General features: G+C 40.9%; 1 protein-coding gene and 1 non-coding gene across 4 annotated transcripts; both read left to right on the forward strand.

Moving 5' to 3' along the window:
• Nucleotides 1-757: 757 nt before the first annotated feature.
• Nucleotides 758-18,882, forward strand: LOC101467343 (ubiquitin-associated protein 2). 3 transcript variants are annotated; one of them, XM_023155394.2, is made up of 30 exons: nt 758-890; nt 2,718-2,855; nt 3,081-3,158; nt 3,288-3,398; nt 3,550-3,706; nt 3,867-3,944; nt 6,403-6,466; nt 6,694-6,782; nt 6,941-6,993; nt 7,173-7,237; nt 7,418-7,649; nt 7,743-7,992; nt 8,146-8,283; nt 8,502-8,638; nt 9,338-9,570; nt 10,041-10,278; nt 10,398-10,437; nt 10,711-10,837; nt 11,034-11,091; nt 11,216-11,435; nt 11,646-11,737; nt 12,080-12,130; nt 12,311-12,389; nt 12,812-13,006; nt 13,103-13,273; nt 13,846-13,950; nt 14,053-14,085; nt 14,467-14,540; nt 15,305-15,496; nt 18,036-18,882. In XM_023155394.2, exons 2-30 carry the CDS (start codon nt 2,760-2,762, stop codon nt 18,129-18,131), a joined length of 3,552 nt encoding a protein of 1,183 aa, XP_023011162.2. In that variant the 5' UTR covers nt 758-890; nt 2,718-2,759; the 3' UTR covers nt 18,132-18,882. The 3 variants fall into 3 exon arrangements, with proteins under 3 accessions (XP_023011162.2, XP_023011163.2, XP_023011164.2); XM_023155395.2 differs by lacking the exon at nt 14,053-14,085; XM_023155396.2 differs by lacking the exons at nt 13,846-13,950; nt 14,053-14,085.
• Nucleotides 10,871-10,948, forward strand: LOC111501650 (small nucleolar RNA SNORD121A). Its single transcript, XR_002721604.1, has one exon. It is a non-coding gene; the product is annotated as a small nucleolar RNA SNORD121A (small nucleolar RNA).
• Nucleotides 18,883-18,944: the final 62 nt, after the last annotated feature.

The raw sequence follows: 18,944 nt of genomic DNA on the forward strand, positions 1-18,944 counted from the left end.
ATAGCAGCTGGGGGAGGACTATCCTCTGCCCGTGAGCGCTTTGGCACGGGCAAGGTGCCCACAGCAGCACCCACTGCTTGTTGAGAAGAGCGATACACGCTTGTCATAAATAAGTCTCCAATAACACCAGAAAAAGTCACCAGATTTGTCACTAGTCGTTTTTTAGAATAAAAGTTGCTAAGGGGCTCTGAAAACTCGCTAAATATAGTGATAAAGTCACTAAGTTGGCAACACTGCACCTGGCGTGCGCACTCACAATAATGGCTGAGCGTAAACAGTCATGTTTGGACATATTTTACCTCCACAAACAGACGCGGTTTGCGATACATGTGGCAAGACAGTGAGGTGTTGTGGCAACACCACTAACCTCGTCAAACACCTCAGAGTAAATCCTATCACAGAATATGATGGGCTTATGTTGAGGCGAACTGAAGAGGAAGAGAGGACAGGGACAGGTGCGGCTAAGGCAAGACAGACGTCTCTCACAGAGTCCTTTGGTGCTGCAGGCAGGCAACATGCTCAAATAGCGCACAACTTCAGGTTTTTTATTTCTATATGATTATTCTGCATCATTAAGCAATGAGAACAAGTAGTCTGATGTCCTATAATCATTGTGAAGCTATATTATTATATTATTATTACAATTACAAAATGCAATTCTATATTGTATTATGAAAGACAATGAAACATTAAGTTTTTGTACAGAGTATCGGTATCGCATAAGGCTGAAGCGCGCTCACACACAGGAACGAGTACGTAAGGGCGTGGTGCTTGGCCATCTGATCTGCATGGCGGTTTTTGATTGGCTGTGCCGGTTTCACAACGCCGAGTGTCGGCGGGGTAGGTCACGTGACAGCATCTGCTGCTGGCTGAGCGAAGCGTGTTAGCAGGTAAACGAAAGCTTCAGATTTGTTATGTTTGAATATTTTTTTTATTATTAAGTCGTTTTGAGAGTTCAGGTATGTTATTGTGTATTTTTTGTTTATTTTAACGAACTCGATGGGCCTGTTCAAAAACATTATTCGTCTTATTCGGCTATTAGTCGTCTAACTAACTGCGTTGTATCCGTGCTGAGCGATGCTGCTTTGTATGCGGACGGGCCGTTCGCACGCCGGGCAGTCGGCATGCCGCCTGTCTCTGGCTCCTGATTACTGCCCAAACAAATCTTAATAACTTTTCTCCCTGAATTGTGTGCCTATAAATATATTAAGGGACACGGACAATTAGAAATGTCAACGAACCACGCAGCTCGTTTTAGTTTCAGTTGTTAGCTTGTTGCTAACGTTAGCCACATCTCCCATGAAGTGACTAATGTTAGCTCGTTGGGCTACACAAAGGGGAGCATGGCAGCGCTTGTCACGGTTGTTTATTTTTTGGTTGCTACCCCAGACGGACTGTACATAGAATAGACATATTGGCAGACAGGTTAGGATACTGATACTCTACACACGGCTTGTGGTAGTTTAACGAAGAAATTTGCGTGTTACTCGCACACAGAACAAAGACTAGCAGTTAGCCGGGCTGCTGCTATCGTGAGCTAGTTTGACCTAACATAAACGTTAGCCTCTGTGGTTCATGCTTCTGTCGAGTTTATCACACAAATAAGAGTGACTCTGATATTTAATACGTATAATTAAGGCAAAAATAAACACTGCTATCTGTATATGTACGACGCACGCAAATGCTTTGCCAGATAACCCTTTCCCGTGGATTTTATTTAAGAACCCACGCTGCCTGACAAATTGTCACTTGGTTGTATTATTAGCTACAGCCAGTTGCTTTGTTCGATACTACTCAGGCAGTGTTTGTGCTTTTGTTTTTCGCCTTTTTAAAAAGCCTGTATTTCTGTTGTTGTTGCCTATCTTTTATTCACATTTTTGATATATATAAAAGATGTTAATACCAGTATTAAAATATAGCGGTGCACTGAGTGTTTTTGTGTGGGAGAATAAGGCAGGGCTGTAAGCTGACACCCAACAGGCCCCTCTGGGCTGGCTAAATTTAAACGGGGATGTAGGGAGCGACAGATGGGGGTTATAGTCTTACATGGTATACTAGTGAGTCGGTCTGTTTATATTAAGTGTACAGTATCAGCACTGTAAGTAAGGAAAGTTTACTTACATTGCGATTTTCAAGAGCAAAAAGTGACAACGTGCTTTATATTACAAAATAAAATACAACAGTTAAAGCAAAAGCAAGTAAAGCAAACGTAACACCCAGGTATTTGAAAGCTGGGAGAACTGAAGATGTCCAAGAGTTTCACTTACCTTAGGACCAAAGGGGCACGAATAAGAACTGCAGTTTTTTGTGTATTAATAGACGGATAATCGGCTGCCATCCTGTTCTTCATAATATGGATGTAGTCCAAGTTTAACTAGGATCTGTCCAAGTGGCAGCATATACAAGGGAAACAAGTTGGGCCCTAGGATGGCAGAAAAGGACCAAAAATTAGCAAAAGCATCTGAAAAGGTCCAGAGCAAGAAAGAGATGCCCACCCAAGTTCTAAGTCTCTCATTCAGGATACCATAATCAGCTGTGTTGCGGGCAATAGAGACATCCAATAGTGCAAGAACCAAATATTCATGTGCATCATTGACTTTGAGTTTCAAATTATATATACTGCACATTTATTTATTATTGTTTTCTTACTAAGGGGTAATGATGCCGTACCATCTGGCTTTCGTTTCACCTTTGCTTCTGTGTCCTTTGTCTTTCAGATTTTTCTATTTTGTACATACATTGTTTTGTATATACTGTATATGATGACTTCACTGGTCAGCAATCAAGCCCGGGGTACTCGGGACAAAACGCTGCCCACCACCACACAAACAACACAGCAACAGAAGCAGATACAGGTGGGTGGTTGTCATTGTAAATACAGAGTTATTAAGCAAAATAGTCTTTTAACTTCAATAAAATATTGCATCTCTTAGTCTTAAACGTAATTTTTCACTTTTAAATGATTTTATCCCACTTTTCATTAAAATATATAAAGGATCCAAATGCTTTTAAAAACATTTAAATGTACTATTCAGATGGTGATAGTTCTTGATTCTCATTAAGCTCTGTTTGTTTGCCAGGCCACAGCAGAACAGATTCGTTTAGCCCAAGTGATTTATGACAAAAACGATGCTGATTTTGAAGACAAAGTCAAACAGGTAATGTTTGTTCATATTTTGTGCGTAAAGAAATTTTCTGGGTCACCAGGATATATTTTCCTGGATTTAAAACTTAACTGTGTTTGTTTTCTTCTTCTTCTTTTTTTTCCTATGCTGTGACTTTCACAGCTGATTGAGGTCACTGGAAAGACTCAAGATGAGTGTATGGTAGCCCTTCATGACTGCAATGAAGATGTAAACAGAGCCATCAATTTCCTGCTGGAGAGCACCTCTGACACAGTAAGTATGCTCCATTCCCAAAACATGTGTTGTGCTTGCTTTTTACATATGATTTCGTTATTGCTGTTTTGGGAGAGACTAAATCATGATGCAAAAGTAGAAGTACAAATGCATTTTGTAGCACCATCATGATGTTCTGTTCAACTCTCAGACCTCTTGGGAGACTGTAGGAAAGAAGCGCAGCCTTGGGAAAGAAGGAGGACCTTCAGAGTTAAAGGAGAGCAGGGAGAAGAAGGGAGAGAGGGAGGCCAGTCGTGGGCGTGGAGGGTCCACCAGAAGGGGCAGAGGCATCAGCCGAGGACGTGAGGGTAAGAAAAAGACACGTCGTATGCCTTATATAAATAAGATAAAAACGTAATCTTTCACATCGAGGACAATGGCATTATTTTGGCTCAGTGTTAATTATGACTTTTCCATCATCTCACTTTCCTCATCTTTTTTTTTTTTTTTTTGTTTTTTGAATTTCAGGTCGGTCAGAGGAGAATGGATTTGATGTGGCTCCTGGTGAGAGAGGAGGAGACCGTGGACGCAGGGGACGCGGTAGAGGTAAGCATTGGAGAGTAACACATGTCAGATTTATTAAACATATCCAAATGCAGAGTTGGATTATAAGAATGCTAACTGTAGTTACCAGGTTCATGTTCCCTGATGTGACCGGCATCGTATTTGTCTGTTGCTTCAAAATTTAAGTCCACCAATTCCATGTGCTTGCTTGAATGGGTGTTTGATGCATACAGTCACTAAAATGCAAAAATGGAACAGGGCCAAAGATGCACAGCGAGGAGTTTATTTCCTCCTCCAGCAACAATAAAGCGAAAGAGAAAGTACTACACCAGCAACAGAGCCTCATTTACGTGCCATAAATGATTTAGCCTACAGGAAATGGTGACTGTAAGTGGATGGTTATCAGCTGATTTAAGAGCATTAAGTCAAAACATTTCCTCATGCTTTTTAGTAGTTCTGCTACAGCCTTGATTAGAGCAGGGCGATATGGCCAAAAATATTTATCACGATATATATTTGAAAATTTGCGATAACGATATAACTGACAATATAATTGATGCAAGACAAAATACAACTCCACAACATTACTAGCGCAAAAAGACAACCTTCCATTTATTTTCACTTAAACAAGAAGCTGGTTTTTATGTACATTAAAGCTTTATAAAAATGTAACAGTGCAAATGCAAATTCCTTGCTGAAAGTTTAACCAAAAGGCATTTCCAGTAGAAATGGGCTGACATATCCTGAGCATAACCATGTATAATATCCACTGAAGTTAAAAAGAGGTGCTTTGCAACATTAAACTGCAGTGTGCAGTACGTATTTTTCGGACCATAAGGTGCACGGGATTATAAGGCACATTAAGCGAAACAAAGCAGTCAGATAAATCAAACTTTATTAAACTCATTTTTCTTGCTTCCTCCACTTCTGTACCATTGATTCATTAATGTTGAATTCTCTGGCAGCTGAGCTATTCCCATGTTGTTGCAGTATATTAATGACTAACCTTGTATTGTGGATGGATTATCTCAGTTGTTCTCCTGACTGAAGTTTGGTCCGTTTACAGCATCCTGCCATGCGATTGCATTTGTCCCTAACTATCAGGCACGTTAACTTTTATAAGTGGAAAAGTGTTAGTGTTCGTCCTCCAGCTTCACTGTTTATGTCATGCTAACATAGCTGTGTCGCTAGCGATCACGTAGCACATCATTATATACCAGCTAGCCCAACTTCAGTAACCCTACAAACGTCACTGCTGTTTAGTTTCCTGTCTTCATTTATGTTGGAAGTGATAGCAGAGCTGTACGTTTGAATTTTTTCAGAAATCTCTCAGTCAGAACATGCAATATCATGCTTGGGTAACTAGCGAAACTAGCGAGCTAACTTCCGCTAGCTTCCTGCTAACTTCTAACTCCGTTAAATGTAATAAATTTTGTTTTCATGGATGCCTGGAAGTTAAACTTCATAGTTACACCTGGTAAAGCAGCAATGCTGATCGTTTTATTAAAGAATTTAGACAGTTTTTAACTCTCAGTGATGCTGCAGTGTTCGTTTGACCTGAAGGTACGGAGTTTAGGACCCAGATTACTCCCAGATTTAAGAGCATCTTAGTCCGACAAATACAACGGCCGCTTGCATGTTCTGCAAAAAAATGTGCCTTGTCGTGTATCTGACGGACAAACACCAAACCAGTTCTACATCACTGAAGTTGCACCATTTTTACAAACCAATTCTGGTTCATTTGTTTCACTCAACAATCGGCCATGCGTATGAAAACAAAGGCACTGCGCATGCGCGTTTTACTCATATTCTATCGCGATATTTCATTTTCCTATCGTTGCCTAACATTATACCGGTATTACCATGAACGGTATAATATGGCCCAGCCCTAGCCTTGATGATACTTTCTGTATCTGCAACTCCACCGGGGTTTGTTCAGAGTCGAGTGATGTAAATTTCATAATGAGTGAGTGTGAGGGTCTGCATGTTTGTTGTGACCGCACAGACTCATCTGAGGAGAATTTACTTTACAATGCAACTATGCATGCCCAATAGGCAGTTGATTTAAAAGAGCCACCTGTCTTCAGCTGTCCATGTCTGCAATTCAATATCTTATTAAAAAGTGTATAAAATGGCTGACAACTCTTACTCCTGTCTTCTTAAATTCAGATACAAATTTTAATGAAGCTACAATCTTAAAATGAAGTCAACAGACAGAAACACCACAACCTGTTTTGAGTTGATGATGGATCACTGTAACCACTCCCCACACAAATTGTTTTTAGATTGCAGAGGTGTGCACATGCCCTGACATGAAAATTTAGTGAATCTATTGCTAATCATATTTTTTTTTTTCCAATGCACTAATGGGAAACTTAGCTGAGAAGTCACTGACAATCATTTGTCCCAAGGCTTGATATTCTTAAAAATCCTTAATGAGGAATTTAGACTTAAGTGACTTGGTTGTGTTGTTCATATGGTTGTTTTGCTGCATTTTCAGTTGCAGGGGTTCGTGGCAGAGGAAGAGCAGCTGTTGGTAACAGGTTCTCTTCGCAGGGAATGGGGTAAGAATATGCATCATGTAAAAGTTTTACAAAAGGAGGTGATGATGTTGATTACAAGCACATATCTTAAAAACAAGTGTGTGTGGAAAAATATGTTTCTGAATCTCCTTGATTGAAAATTTGTTCTGCCTACCGTTATCAGTAAAAACAGATGTCTTTCAATTCGCTCAGTTTTTGTTTTTTTGGTTTGTTTTGCTTTTTCACACTGCTGCTTTTTTTTCCTCCAGAACCTTCAATCCTGCTGACTACTCTGCTAACGCTGGAGCTCGCCAGGAGGCATGGGAAGGAGATGGCAACGAAGCTGCTGAGGAAGCTGGTAAAGAAAATAGTCAGGCATACACTGATTTTTCTTGCAATATATACTTTTTAGTGTCCACTTTCTACATTTGAGCAAATGTCTCGTTTTCGACTATTTCAGGATTGCCACAAGAAATTACAAAAACACTAATTTGGCTATGCTTCTGTTTTAAATAGGGACATGGGGAGGCAACCCAGAAGACTGGAGTTCAGAAGACTGGAATGAAGATGTAAGGCACTGCTTTTCAGTGAAAGTGTATTGCAGCGCTTTAAATGTGCGCGTTTATGCTTAAAGTCTAGTGTTGCTGTCTAATGATGTTAGCTAACTAAGTCCTGTTGTTAAAGGGTGACTTGATGTGGCTCTGGGAGGTTTTGGAATGCTGTACTAATATCTTCATCTTTCACACAGTTATCTGAGACCAAAGTATTCACTGCCTCTTCTGCCCCAACAAATCACATCACACCTGGAAACAAGTAAGCCCTTCATAAGTCATTGGCACCTTGAAAGAACACGTAGAAATTGTTTAATTTTGGAGAATGGCATTTTATTTAATCAACCAACACTGTTATTCCTTCTTTCCTCCTTCCAAACCTTTCTACTTTCACTCTTCACTCCACTTTCTGTGTGCTCTCCTGTTTCCTGCTTGTTCCCAGTGTGGACCTGGCTGGCATACTTCCTAAGGCTGGAGTGGGTGTAGGGAGTTCTGTGGACTCCGATTTGGGGGCGATAGTCGATGGCCCCTCAGCTGAGGATTTAGGCCAAAGCCTGGTGTTTACCAATTCACATCACAATGGACGCACTGCAACACACAGCTACGCACATGCCACAGCCAACAGCTATGCCCATGCAGCTTCTGGCAGTACCACCTACGCACATGCTGCACTGGTATTCATAACTATACTCTATAGATTTATAGACCTTAATACAATATACATTTAGATGTATCCTCATCGCCTTTTTCTTCTGTCTCCCTGTCAGTCCTCAGTCCTAGGTTCTGGTTTTGGGTCACTGAATGCACCCAAGCAGGCACCTGCCCCTGACATCCGGACATCAGAGCAGCTGAATGGGCCTCGGCTTGGTCAAAGAACCAGTCAGATGTTGGCCACCACCAGCAATAGCAGCATTTCCAAAGACCAAGGGCAGTCTCCAATGCAAGCTCCTGCCCCCTCTCCCTCTGCAGACAACAAGGCTCAAAGACTGGAGAATGGCTCTATTACTGCCCAACACTGTAAGTTTATCTCAGAGTAGTTAGGAATCCAAAACAAAGATGTTATTAGGTTTGGAAGCATTTTTTAAAGAATGGAGTAAAACCCAGAGGTATGGTGAATATCAGTATTGTAGTCATGGTAATGAATGTATATTTGTCTCCCTTTGTCTTCAGCGGAGATTAAGCTTCAGCCAGAGCCATCAGTGGTGCTCAGCCAGCTGGCTCAACGGCAACAGCAGTCCACAATCCTTCCCACCACAGAGCCTTTGGGCCCTGTCCAGGCACATGCTCCACAGGCCCCCACACCGCCAGGTAGGCCTGCAAAATAGAACTATCCTGTACCACTAAAAGTGTGATTGTAGGCTGTTGCTACCTATAGAGTAGAGAGACAGTAAAATATGTAGTGCCCCTACAAAAAAGATACATAACAGGAAGTCGAGTTAGTCAGTTGCTTTATTGCTATACCGTGCTATTGTTGTTGTGACTATAATGACATGGTGAATGGTCATGGTGCTTTTATTCTCATTCAGGTCATGAGTCCTCTGTCCCTCCTGTAAGAGACAGCGCTTCTCCAGGAGTGAAGCTGCCAGGCATGGAGCCTTTGACCACAGAGCCTCCTCAGCGCCAAATAAAGACACAGAGACGCAGAGCGCCTCCTCCCTCAAAAGTAAGCCTCTTTGAACCTTTTTATCTGGCAGAAAATGTAAACGAGAAATGACAAAAGAGCTGTATTCATTCTAAGAGGAGATAGAAACCGAAAATCAGTAATTTATCTCCTCTTAAGGGGTTTACAAGGCAGGTCTGCTAGTTAACCAGTTATATGAGCAGACTTAATGAGGTAGTTTCCACAGTCTTATGCTCCCCTTACTACACACACAGGTATGCAAACTTTTTTTTAAAGAATAGACTGCTTGTACTTGACTCCTCCCGGTGCTTGTTTATCTGCTAGTCTTGAAGTAGCAGTAGACCAGAATATTCAGCTATTTATGTGTTCTTTTGTTGGCTTTGTTTTCAACTCGGTGTCTTTGTTGTTACAAATAATGACTTTTCACACCTCTCTGGTTACTGTTTGGACAGTAGCCACCGCTAAGCTGCAAGCATGAGGTCGTGTTCACCTTTTACTACATCTGCTCTTGAGTGAGCAGCAGCTGGTGCTTATGCTCAAATCAGCATCACATTTTGTCCTGACCTTCAGTTATTTTTTTTTTTTATTTTTTTTAATGGGACTGTTTTAACTCTGATTGAACACTGACAAAATGTTGGTAAAATGTTTTCACAATCAATTTTTTTGTAATAAAGAACAGAAACCTACCCCAAATCCAAAAATTAGATCAGTTCTGATTACTCGTCCTTCTGTCGTCTTTAGATTCCATCGTCAGCAGTGGAGATGCCGGGATCGGCAGATGTGTCTGGTCTTAATGTTCAGTTTGGAGCTCTAGACTTTGGGTCTGAGGCTAGCAGTGGAACATCAGATATGGTACCAACTGAGTTGGCCAGGGAACACACGCCTGTTCAGGCCCCACCAGCCATGCCAGTTCCTACTGCTATTCCCACACAGCCGCCTCAGAATAGCCTGTTCTCTAAGCCAGGAGCTGTGAGGTATGTGTTTGTCATGCAAGCATGTTGGTGTATGTGAGGTATTTGTTATGTGTGGTGGGTTTTTTATGTTTTGTTTTGTTTTTTTGCTTTTTTTAATTCCCCATTTAGTGGATATAATACTGGCAAACCGGGTGATTCGCAACACTTTAAATTCCAGAGACTAAAATGACCACAACTCTTTTTGTTTTGCAGTGTAGCCCAGAGCCCTAAAAACATTCAGGAAACTTGGTTTTAAAAAAATGTTAAACCTCAGATTCAGAAAAGTCTCATTGTCCAAAGAAAGTTCTTGATGTTGAATTGAACCAGTTTTTTGTTGTTGTTTTTTTAAATTGAGCTTTTTCATGACTCCATCAGGAACCCTTTGCAACTTTGTTTACATTTATTTAATGTTATTTAATTATTTATTTTTGGAGACCCTATGCTACTTTATGTCTCCCCCAACACAAAATCTCTATTTGTCCTTTAAACAGTGAACACATGAGCAGCTTATCTTCTGTAACGGACCCCAACTTCCCTTCACCCTCTTTGGGCTTACCTAGTGCTACGCCCACACCCTCCCTTGGTCTCCCCAGTGCTGCTGCGCCACCCTCCTCTTCAGCCCCAACCACAGTCAGCCGGGTGGAGAGCAGCATCCCGAGGTCCCTACCCCCTCATCTTGGGTTCCCACAGAGCAAAGATATCCCATCAGCTCCTGGTGGGCCTCTGACGGTGAGTATAAACCTTTTTTCTCAGGTCTCAAACAGAATAAAGATTTTGGCAACTACTTAAATGTTATTTGCCTGAAAGCTGAATGATGAAACCAAGTCTTGAAACGTTTTCTCTCTTAGAATGGCTACACTGGTATGAAGACACAGAGCACACAAGACGGTAAGTACTATTGTCAGTAATGTAAAAATGCACTCACATGGCCAATAAAGTCTGGTATAATGAACATTGATTGCTTAATGCTGAGGAGGAAATGGAAAGATGCATCTTAGCGCAAGTTGTGGTTTGCTAAATGCCGTTTTTATAGCCACCCCATCTCATTTTCTTTTTCACCCTGATTCTGTTCAATTCTTTTCCTTCTCATATAGTAACTTAAAAAAAACAGACAAATAGACCAAATTTTGCCCCAGATTAATCTTTCTAATTTTAAACCAGGCACAGCATCATCTAGGACAGTGACAACTGAGTCTCCCATTATGACAAGTGACAGCAGCCCTGGCCACCACATCCCTTCTCCTGCAGTTACAGCTTCCCACTCAACATCCATCTCATCGTTCAGCAGGTAAGGAGCGGCTCGGCTGCACTTTGATGTTTTTGCCTGGAGATGATGATGCTTACAAGCACATATCTAAATCATTTAATGTGGACATATTTTTCACTGAATCTCCCTGCTTCCTGATCACACATCCAATTTGAAGTGCTTTTGCAGATTTATCAGATTTCAGCAGGCTGACAGACTCGCTTTATTCTCTTTGTAGTCACACAAGCAGTACGCACTCATCTGGGTCGACCCTCTCTACGACTTCCTCCCTTACGGTAAACAGATGCTTAGTATGTTTGGATTTTATAATTTTATTTTAATCCAAAATTTTAACTAAGCTCCAGAGTTTACAAACAAACAAACAAAAAGAAAATGCGTTCTCTGCTTTTATTCTTTCAGACGAGTAACGAGGAGAGTAGCAGCGGAAACATCCATGCCTTTACTTCGCCATCATCCAGCCAGGTTGTTAATCCCAATCCTTCAGCTCCCCCCGTTGTCAGTAGTTCTGCCACCAATGGTCTGCATCCATCTGGAGCACCTGGACTAATTCCAAATGGCACAAACGCCACACTCTCAGCTGCCGGCAGCCGCACAGCACCCCTGCTCACCACCACCTCCGGTATGATCTTTACTACCATAACACCACGATGGACGTTAAAACTAAAATATTTTGAAATATCATACTCAATTCTTTTTTTCTTTTTCTTTTTTTTTACTATGAATTATGATTTTAATCCGGCTGTTTTGGACACTTAACTGAGACTGTACTTATCTATAAATAGTTATGTTCATTCAGTGCATAACATGTCCTTTGTGGTGTCTGCTCCAGGTAAAGCTCCTCCCAACTTGGCCCAAGGAGTGCCACCTCTCCTGGCCAACCAGTACATCATGGGCCCTGGTGGATTGCTCCCTGCATATCCGGTAGCTATTTAACTGTATCATATAATTACTTGTTTGTGTTACTCTTGATCCCATGAATTTTTAAGGGAAAGGAAAGACTTAATATGGATCCTAAAGATAGATTAATTGGGTGTCCTCTTTAAAAAATAAATAAATGCAGGTTTTTCTAGAAGTGCAGAAACTGAACAGAGGGATTGAATTTTCTCTTTATTCTATAGAGGTTTTTAGTCATTTGGGAAGATTTTGATCATGTACTGAATACACTCATTAGCAGCTAGTAAAGATAAAAGGCTTTGTAGGCATAAGCGATGTTTATTAGAGACTCCAACATCTGCTAAATAACCATTGTCCTAATTTCTACAGCAGATATATGGATATGAGGACTTGCAAATGCTGCAATCGCGTCTTCCTTTGGTGAGTCTGTTGCTTAACTTAACCTTTAATAATGCCTTAATGTTAGTTGCTTTTTAACATGAGAAATATCTGAGTATCTGATCTAGACAACCCAAAATGTGATGTATGTGGACGCCAGGTCCTAGGAGGTTAATGCTGTTTGTCTTTTTAATTATTAATTATTTTCCTCTATCTGGACAGGACTACTATGGTGTAACATTCCCTGGTGCTACAACTGCTATGCCTGGTAGAGATGGACTTGCTAATAACCCATATTCAGGTAGATCAAATTTTATTCTCCCTTGCACTTCATCATTTTGACTTGATGACTTTGGTTAAGCACTTTTTTTTTTTTTTATAGATTATGTTGAACTGAAATTTTCTGTTGCCTGTAGGTGTTTTTTTTTTAATTTTTTTTTTAAGGGGGGTGAGCATCTTAGTTTTTTTCTAAGCTGTGTTTTTAATCTTTGCTATGGCTTGAAGCAAATGAAGGACATTTCCTAAGAACACCAGCCCAACAATATCCTTAAAGCCTCGTGTATTTGTTGCCTAAAGGGTGGTCATCTAAGAACTCTGTTTTTACTGATGGGGAATTGTGTTCGGTGGAAAGCTGGAGTACCTGTTATAAGAGTAGAAATGAGGCTTTAGGGTTCATTTCCACTTTTGTCTTACCTTTCTTCTGTCTCTCCTGATTCTGCTCAGGTGAAGCAACAAAGTTTGGCAGGAATGACTCTTCATCTCCAGCTCCTCCAACCACCCTGTCTACAGCTGGGGTGCAGTCACAGCCCCAGCAGACACAGCAGACAGGCACACAAGGGCAGGGTCAGAGCCAGGGTCAGCAGACACAGAACCAGGCCTTCCTCAACCCCCCTCTCCCTCCTGGCTATGGATACACTGGTAAGGGAAAAACAAAATCATGTTTAATCACATCGACGTCAGTCATTTTAAGGTTTTACACTATTAACCATTTGCACATCCTCCATCATTTCACAGGTCTGCCATATTATGCTGGTATGCCTGGAGTTCCCTCAGCTTTCCAGTATGCCCCCACTGTCTTTGTGCCTCCTGCCTCAGCCAAGCAGCCAGCAATGGGCCTGGCCAACCCCTCCAATCAGTACCACCAACAGCATCAGCCAAGTTATGGACAGCACGCATATGGCACAGGTAAGACCTGGACTAAACAGGGTTTTGTCTGGTTTGTTAGAATTCTATTATTATTGTAATAGTAGTTGTAATACATTAGTAAACTAAACTGATATCTCAGCAACACAAAATGTAGTTATGAAGCTTAATTAGCTTAAAAGCTGGCATTATTGTGGGCTTCCTGGAAAGTTATTTTTGTGTATTTTGAGACTCAAGTGTAAAAATAGACGTCAGACTAAATCAAGGTGTCTCTAGTGGGAGGGGAAAGTGAACTGAATTTCCAAACCTTTACACATGTACACCACATGCTGCATGTGCGTGTAGAGTTGGGCCTGTTTTGTTTTTGTTTGTTTTTTCTGCTTGTGCTGCATGCATAGCTCAAACCCCCTGCTAAAGTTGGACACAGCTCAGTATAGACAGCTGCCATTTCAGTCAGGTTACCTTACTGCCTCTCTCTCTCTCCTGCCCCCTCCCCCCTCTTTTTCCTTCCCATCCTCCTCCTTCACAAAATCTGCTCCTCATCCTCTCTCCCTCCCCCCTCTGCTTTGCTCTGCCTCCTCTGTTCTTCTATACTCTTCCTCCTCCCCCTTCAGCCTTTGATGACCTGTCTCAAGCCCACGGTGGGGAATACAGTAAGGCAGGGTATGGAAGCACTGCCCAGTCACAGGCCAAGTCAGCAGGCAGCGGTCCAGGGAAAGGTACATGCACGACACATGGTGCACACTCTAACAACACACAAACACACACACAGTTAGTGGGCGTTTTTCAAGGAGGAAAAACGGGTGTACTCACAATTGCAGATGATTCTACAGTCGAGAGTGTCCTGGAGAAAGGTGTGTATATGCAAGCATGTGATTTTACTTTCATGTGTAAATGGCTGGGTACATGCTAAAGGGCGGCACGGAAGTGAGAAACATGCCCCTGCTCCTCCTCACTTACTATGCTTCTTCCTCCTGGCTGGCCTGTGTCCTACTAACAGTGGAAACTGGCATTTAGTTTAGAAGATAAGCTTATCAGCATTGAAGTGACACAGCTGCTGTTTTTTTTTTTTTTTTTTTTTTTTGGTTTTTTTGTTTTGTTTTTGTTTTTGTTTTGTTTTTATGCATTCCCACTGATTTGTTGTTGCTTTTTCTGTTTTTGTCCTCCTTTCCCTCTGAAATCCCAACATTGTCTTTTCCTCTTTTTCCTTCTCCCCCTCTTTCATTTCTTTCCAGCACCAGGATTGTCAGGTTCAGGTACTAGTGGTGGAGTACCTGACATGGGAGGTTCAATCTACAGCAAAACACAGGTGTGTGTGTGTGGTCCACATGTCTAAGCATGATCTGTTTGTATATATTTAAAACAATGTGTTTTGTATGACGTTTTTTAAGAGGTTTAATCATTTAAATGTGTGGTGCAAAGTTAACTGGTAAAAATACCAGTTCATCCACTCTCCACCCTATTTTAAAGCCCACTACATGACTGTTTTTATCCTTTGCTCATACCGAGGCTGCTGGCTTGTGGTTGGCTCAGAGTTCTGCATAGCTTTCACTTTGTTAGCTCCATTGGCTTGGTGAAATTGATTAAAATGTCTCGTTAGGTTTGTTGTCTTGAACTCTTTGATACGGTTCCCCTGTAGTGTTCTTTAGCTTCCTCACTCATTGAAGAACTCACTAACAGCCACATGCTAACAACGTGTGACTGCTCATAGCTTATGTTTGTGAGTTTGCATGCGACTTTACATACAGAGCAGCTTGAACTCTCAACTTTTGACTTAGTTGATGCCTTAGTCCATATACGCATCTGGTTAGTACAAACTTTGGCTACATATATTACCATAATCAAGCTCAGTTAGATCCTCTTTAAATGATTCTGCTTGTCAAATGAAAATGTAGAAATGTGAGCATTTCAGTTTGAATGTCAAATTTTTTAAAATAAAGCTCGGATGAAGAACTGTTTAATTTCAGAAGAATATTAAATGGAAAGATTATGGATTAGATTGTTTTTGCCAGACATAAATGAATCTTTTGTCCTCGTTTTTTGTTTTTGTTCTTTTTTTTTTTTTTGTGGTAGTCATTTGACAAGCAGGGCTTCCACACAGGGACACCACCTCCCTTCAGCCTGCCTTCAGCACTAGGAGGAACGGGGCCCCTGAACCCTGGTGGTGCGCCTGGCTACGCCCCTGCACCTTTCCTGCACATTCTGCCTCCTCACCAACAGCCCCACTCCCAGCTGCTGCACCATCACCTCACACAGGACGGACAGGTAACCCTCCACAACCAGTGGGAAAAAAATATTTTCATACATTAAACTTCGAGGTTTTAGTATAGTTTAGTTTTGCTTTTGGTTTATTGTCTATTAAAAAGGCTGCTGTACCCTTACTAAATATTTTTCGTGCTAATCAAATAAGAAAAGTACTCAATGTGTACATCTGATTAAATTCTGCACCTGTGTTACTGCAGTTTGTTGTTGTTGTTTTTTTAAACTCAGTTTTTATTATAATTTACAACATTGCAATGTTCACGAGTAAGACAGTTACTGGAACCGCAGTGCAGAAATACAGATTACAATAAGAACTGCAATTGGGAAACACAACACAAAACTGGGAAGCAAACCCCCCCCCCCCCCAAAAAAAACAAAAACAAATATGTGACAATCTTAATAGCCATAAATGAACGAAACGAAACAGACCTATGCTAAATTATTGAAACAGTAAAGCATTGGGTCGCCAACGCTCAGTAAACAATTCTCTCTGAATCCGCAGAGCATAGGTTATTTCCTCCATCTGGTAAATTTCTCTTTATCAATCCACATATTATATGAAGGTGGGTCAAGATTCAGCCATTTAATAGTAATACACTTTAGTGATGCTGTAAGCAAGATTCTTAAGAGATACTTTTTATTGTTTCCTGCAAAACCATTTGGTAATACTCCTAAAATGGCTAACTGTTGGTCTTTGTTAGTGGTTGTTGGAAAACTGTATTGAGAACTCTAAATATGTCATTCCAAAATGAGCAGATTTTTGGGCATCTGTGATATGGGTTCCTAAATGAGTACCACAATTTCGCCAGCAGGTATCAGGATTTGTAGGCTTCATTTTGGCCATTATCTCTGGGGTTCTAAAATATCTCATGACCACCTTCCATTTGAATTCTCTCCACAGCCCAGAGTTAGTCACGAGATGGGCTTCACCGAACACCTCTTCCCAGGCGTCCTCTGAGATTTGAGTGCCAGTCTCAGCTTCCCACCTTGCCTTAATATCCAAAGTTGCACTTGTACTGAAACTCATAAATGCGTTATAGAAATTGCTGATTAATTTTGCGGAGGAATTACTTTGAAATATTTTTAGAAATATTTCCTCAGTGGGTGAGGGCTCCAAAACTTGCCTCCATTCTTTATGTTTTGTCAAAAAACTTCTTAGCTGCAGAAATCTGAAAAAGTCAGAAGAAGGAAGCCGAAACTGACCTCAATTGTTCAAATGAGCTCAAGTTTACGAAGCCCGTTATGTGACCATGCTCTGAAGCCAGTCTTCCACAATAGGAGAAAAACCCTGCAGGGAGGAGAGGCTTGATAAAATTGAAATTTCTTTTGGAAGACCGAATGATTGTTTGATTCTACGCCAAATCTTTAGTGACCCTCGTCCATTCCCCCATATGCACATTTTTAATTGAAATGTTAGAAAAAAAACAGGGATTTCAATGGTCTTTCGCATATTGTCTTCTCAATGTTTAGCCACTGAGTTTCAGACAGATCCCGCACCCATACAGTCAGGGGTCTCATCTGAGCTGCCCAGAAATAATATTTCAGATTTGGAACAGCCAGTCCCCCCTGCAGTTTTGACAGTTTTAATGTTTGGAACTTGATCCTTGAGCGTTTGCCTTGTCATATAAATTTGGAAAAAAGTTTATCTAAATTATCAAATGTAGAGTTGGGAATGTTTATAGGCAGCATTTGAAAAAGGTATAGAAGTCTTGGCAATACATTCATACGTATACTCTCGATCCGACCCAAGAAAGACAGAGACAGGACATAATTTACATAATTTACTTTTAAACAAGTCTGATAATAAGTGAGGAATTTGAATTCCTAAATACTTGATACCTTCCTTTGGCCATTTAAAGCCAGATGAAATGTTTCCTCCTATATCCATTGCCAATGTTTTGTCAATATTAACTTTGTAACCAGAGAGGTAACCGTATGTACTAATAATTTCTTTTAAATGAGGTACACTGACTGCAGGATTTGAAATGTATAAAAGTACATATAGATGGACAATTTATGCTGTTCTCCAGTAATTGTAAGGCCCTGAATTTCATGTTCATCTCTAATCAGCTGCGCCAGAGGCTCAATACTTATATCGAACAGCAGGGGCGACAGTGGGCAACCTTGTCTACACCCACGTTCCAGTGGAAATCTGGCTGATATTGTTCCATTTACCCGTACAGCCGCCATTGGGTTGGAGTAAAGAATCTGTATCCACTTAATTAAGTTTGGCCCAAATTTGACTCTTTCAAGTGTATGGGCCAAGTATTGCCTGGAAACCCTGTCGAATGCTTTGTGCGCATCGAGAGACAGAATCGTTCCTGCAGTTTTAAGGATTTTATTTGGCCTGTCACTATCCATCATCACTGAAAAGTTCTCCTTGATAATTCCTGGTTTTCTCCACTGTTGTTGTATATTTAGAATCTACACCCTCTTGTGTGATAAGTTCAGTAGAATAGGGCTGACTAAAATGAATAATATAAGCACTTTGAAATGACACAAATTAAACACATCCACTGAATGGACTTCTTTTTCTTCATAGGGCGGCCCTGGTCAGCGCAGTCAGTCCAGCAGCATGCAGCAGAAAACCCAAGGCAGCAAGTCCAGCTATAGCAGCTCTGCATACTGGACAAACTGAGGAATGCTTCCATATGTTTTTTGGTTTTTTTGTTTTGTTTTTTCTCCTCGTCTCCCTGAAAGGCTGCGTGTGTAAAGCTAAAACAGAAAAACAAACACACTACCCTCACAATGAGCAACCATGGGTTTCGTTGCCCTGCTCCCCCCACCTCCAAGTCCTCTTAAGTCTTTTGGGTTCTCTCTTCCCCCCCCTTTTCAAAATTGGTTGTACATGTAAGATATTTATGTATTTATATATAAATATATATATATATACTGTATATGTAATAGTAGAACATGAAATGTGGTTGCTGCATTTTATTTTTGAAGGACTTTTTGTTTACTTTTTTCAAAACTGCAGGAAAAGATGTTACATTGAGACAAAATGAGATGTTAGTGAGAGAGTGAGTGAAGAAGAAAAACGACCCAAAACTTCCTGGAAGAAACCAGGAAAAGGAAAAGGAGAGAGCTATAGCACTGATTGCATTTGAGGACACTTCAGATGGGGGTGGGGTTTATAATAACTAACTGCATCTGTCTCCTCTTTTTTTCTTTTTATACATGACTTCCTGAATGGCTGGGCTCGTCCCTCTGAGCTTCATTTTGTAGCTTCCTGTCTTTTCCCTCTTTCTTCTCTCCCTCTCCTCTGGAGAGCTGCCTACTCTCCCGGGGTCACTTTCTTTAAAGAAAGACCTGCCCATCTAAATTTTATATTTTTATTTAATTTTAACCCTCATTTTCTCGAAATAAAGTTCTGAGCAGTTGGTAACTGACTCCTTGTTTTATATGTATGTACATTTACACAAGTTAATCAAGTGGGTTTTCCTTGACTGAC

Source organism: Maylandia zebra, linkage group LG12 (assembly GCF_041146795.1).
Source record: "Maylandia zebra isolate NMK-2024a linkage group LG12, Mzebra_GT3a, whole genome shotgun sequence".
In the NCBI taxonomy this organism is placed as follows: domain Eukaryota; kingdom Metazoa; phylum Chordata; class Actinopteri; order Cichliformes; family Cichlidae; genus Maylandia; species Maylandia zebra.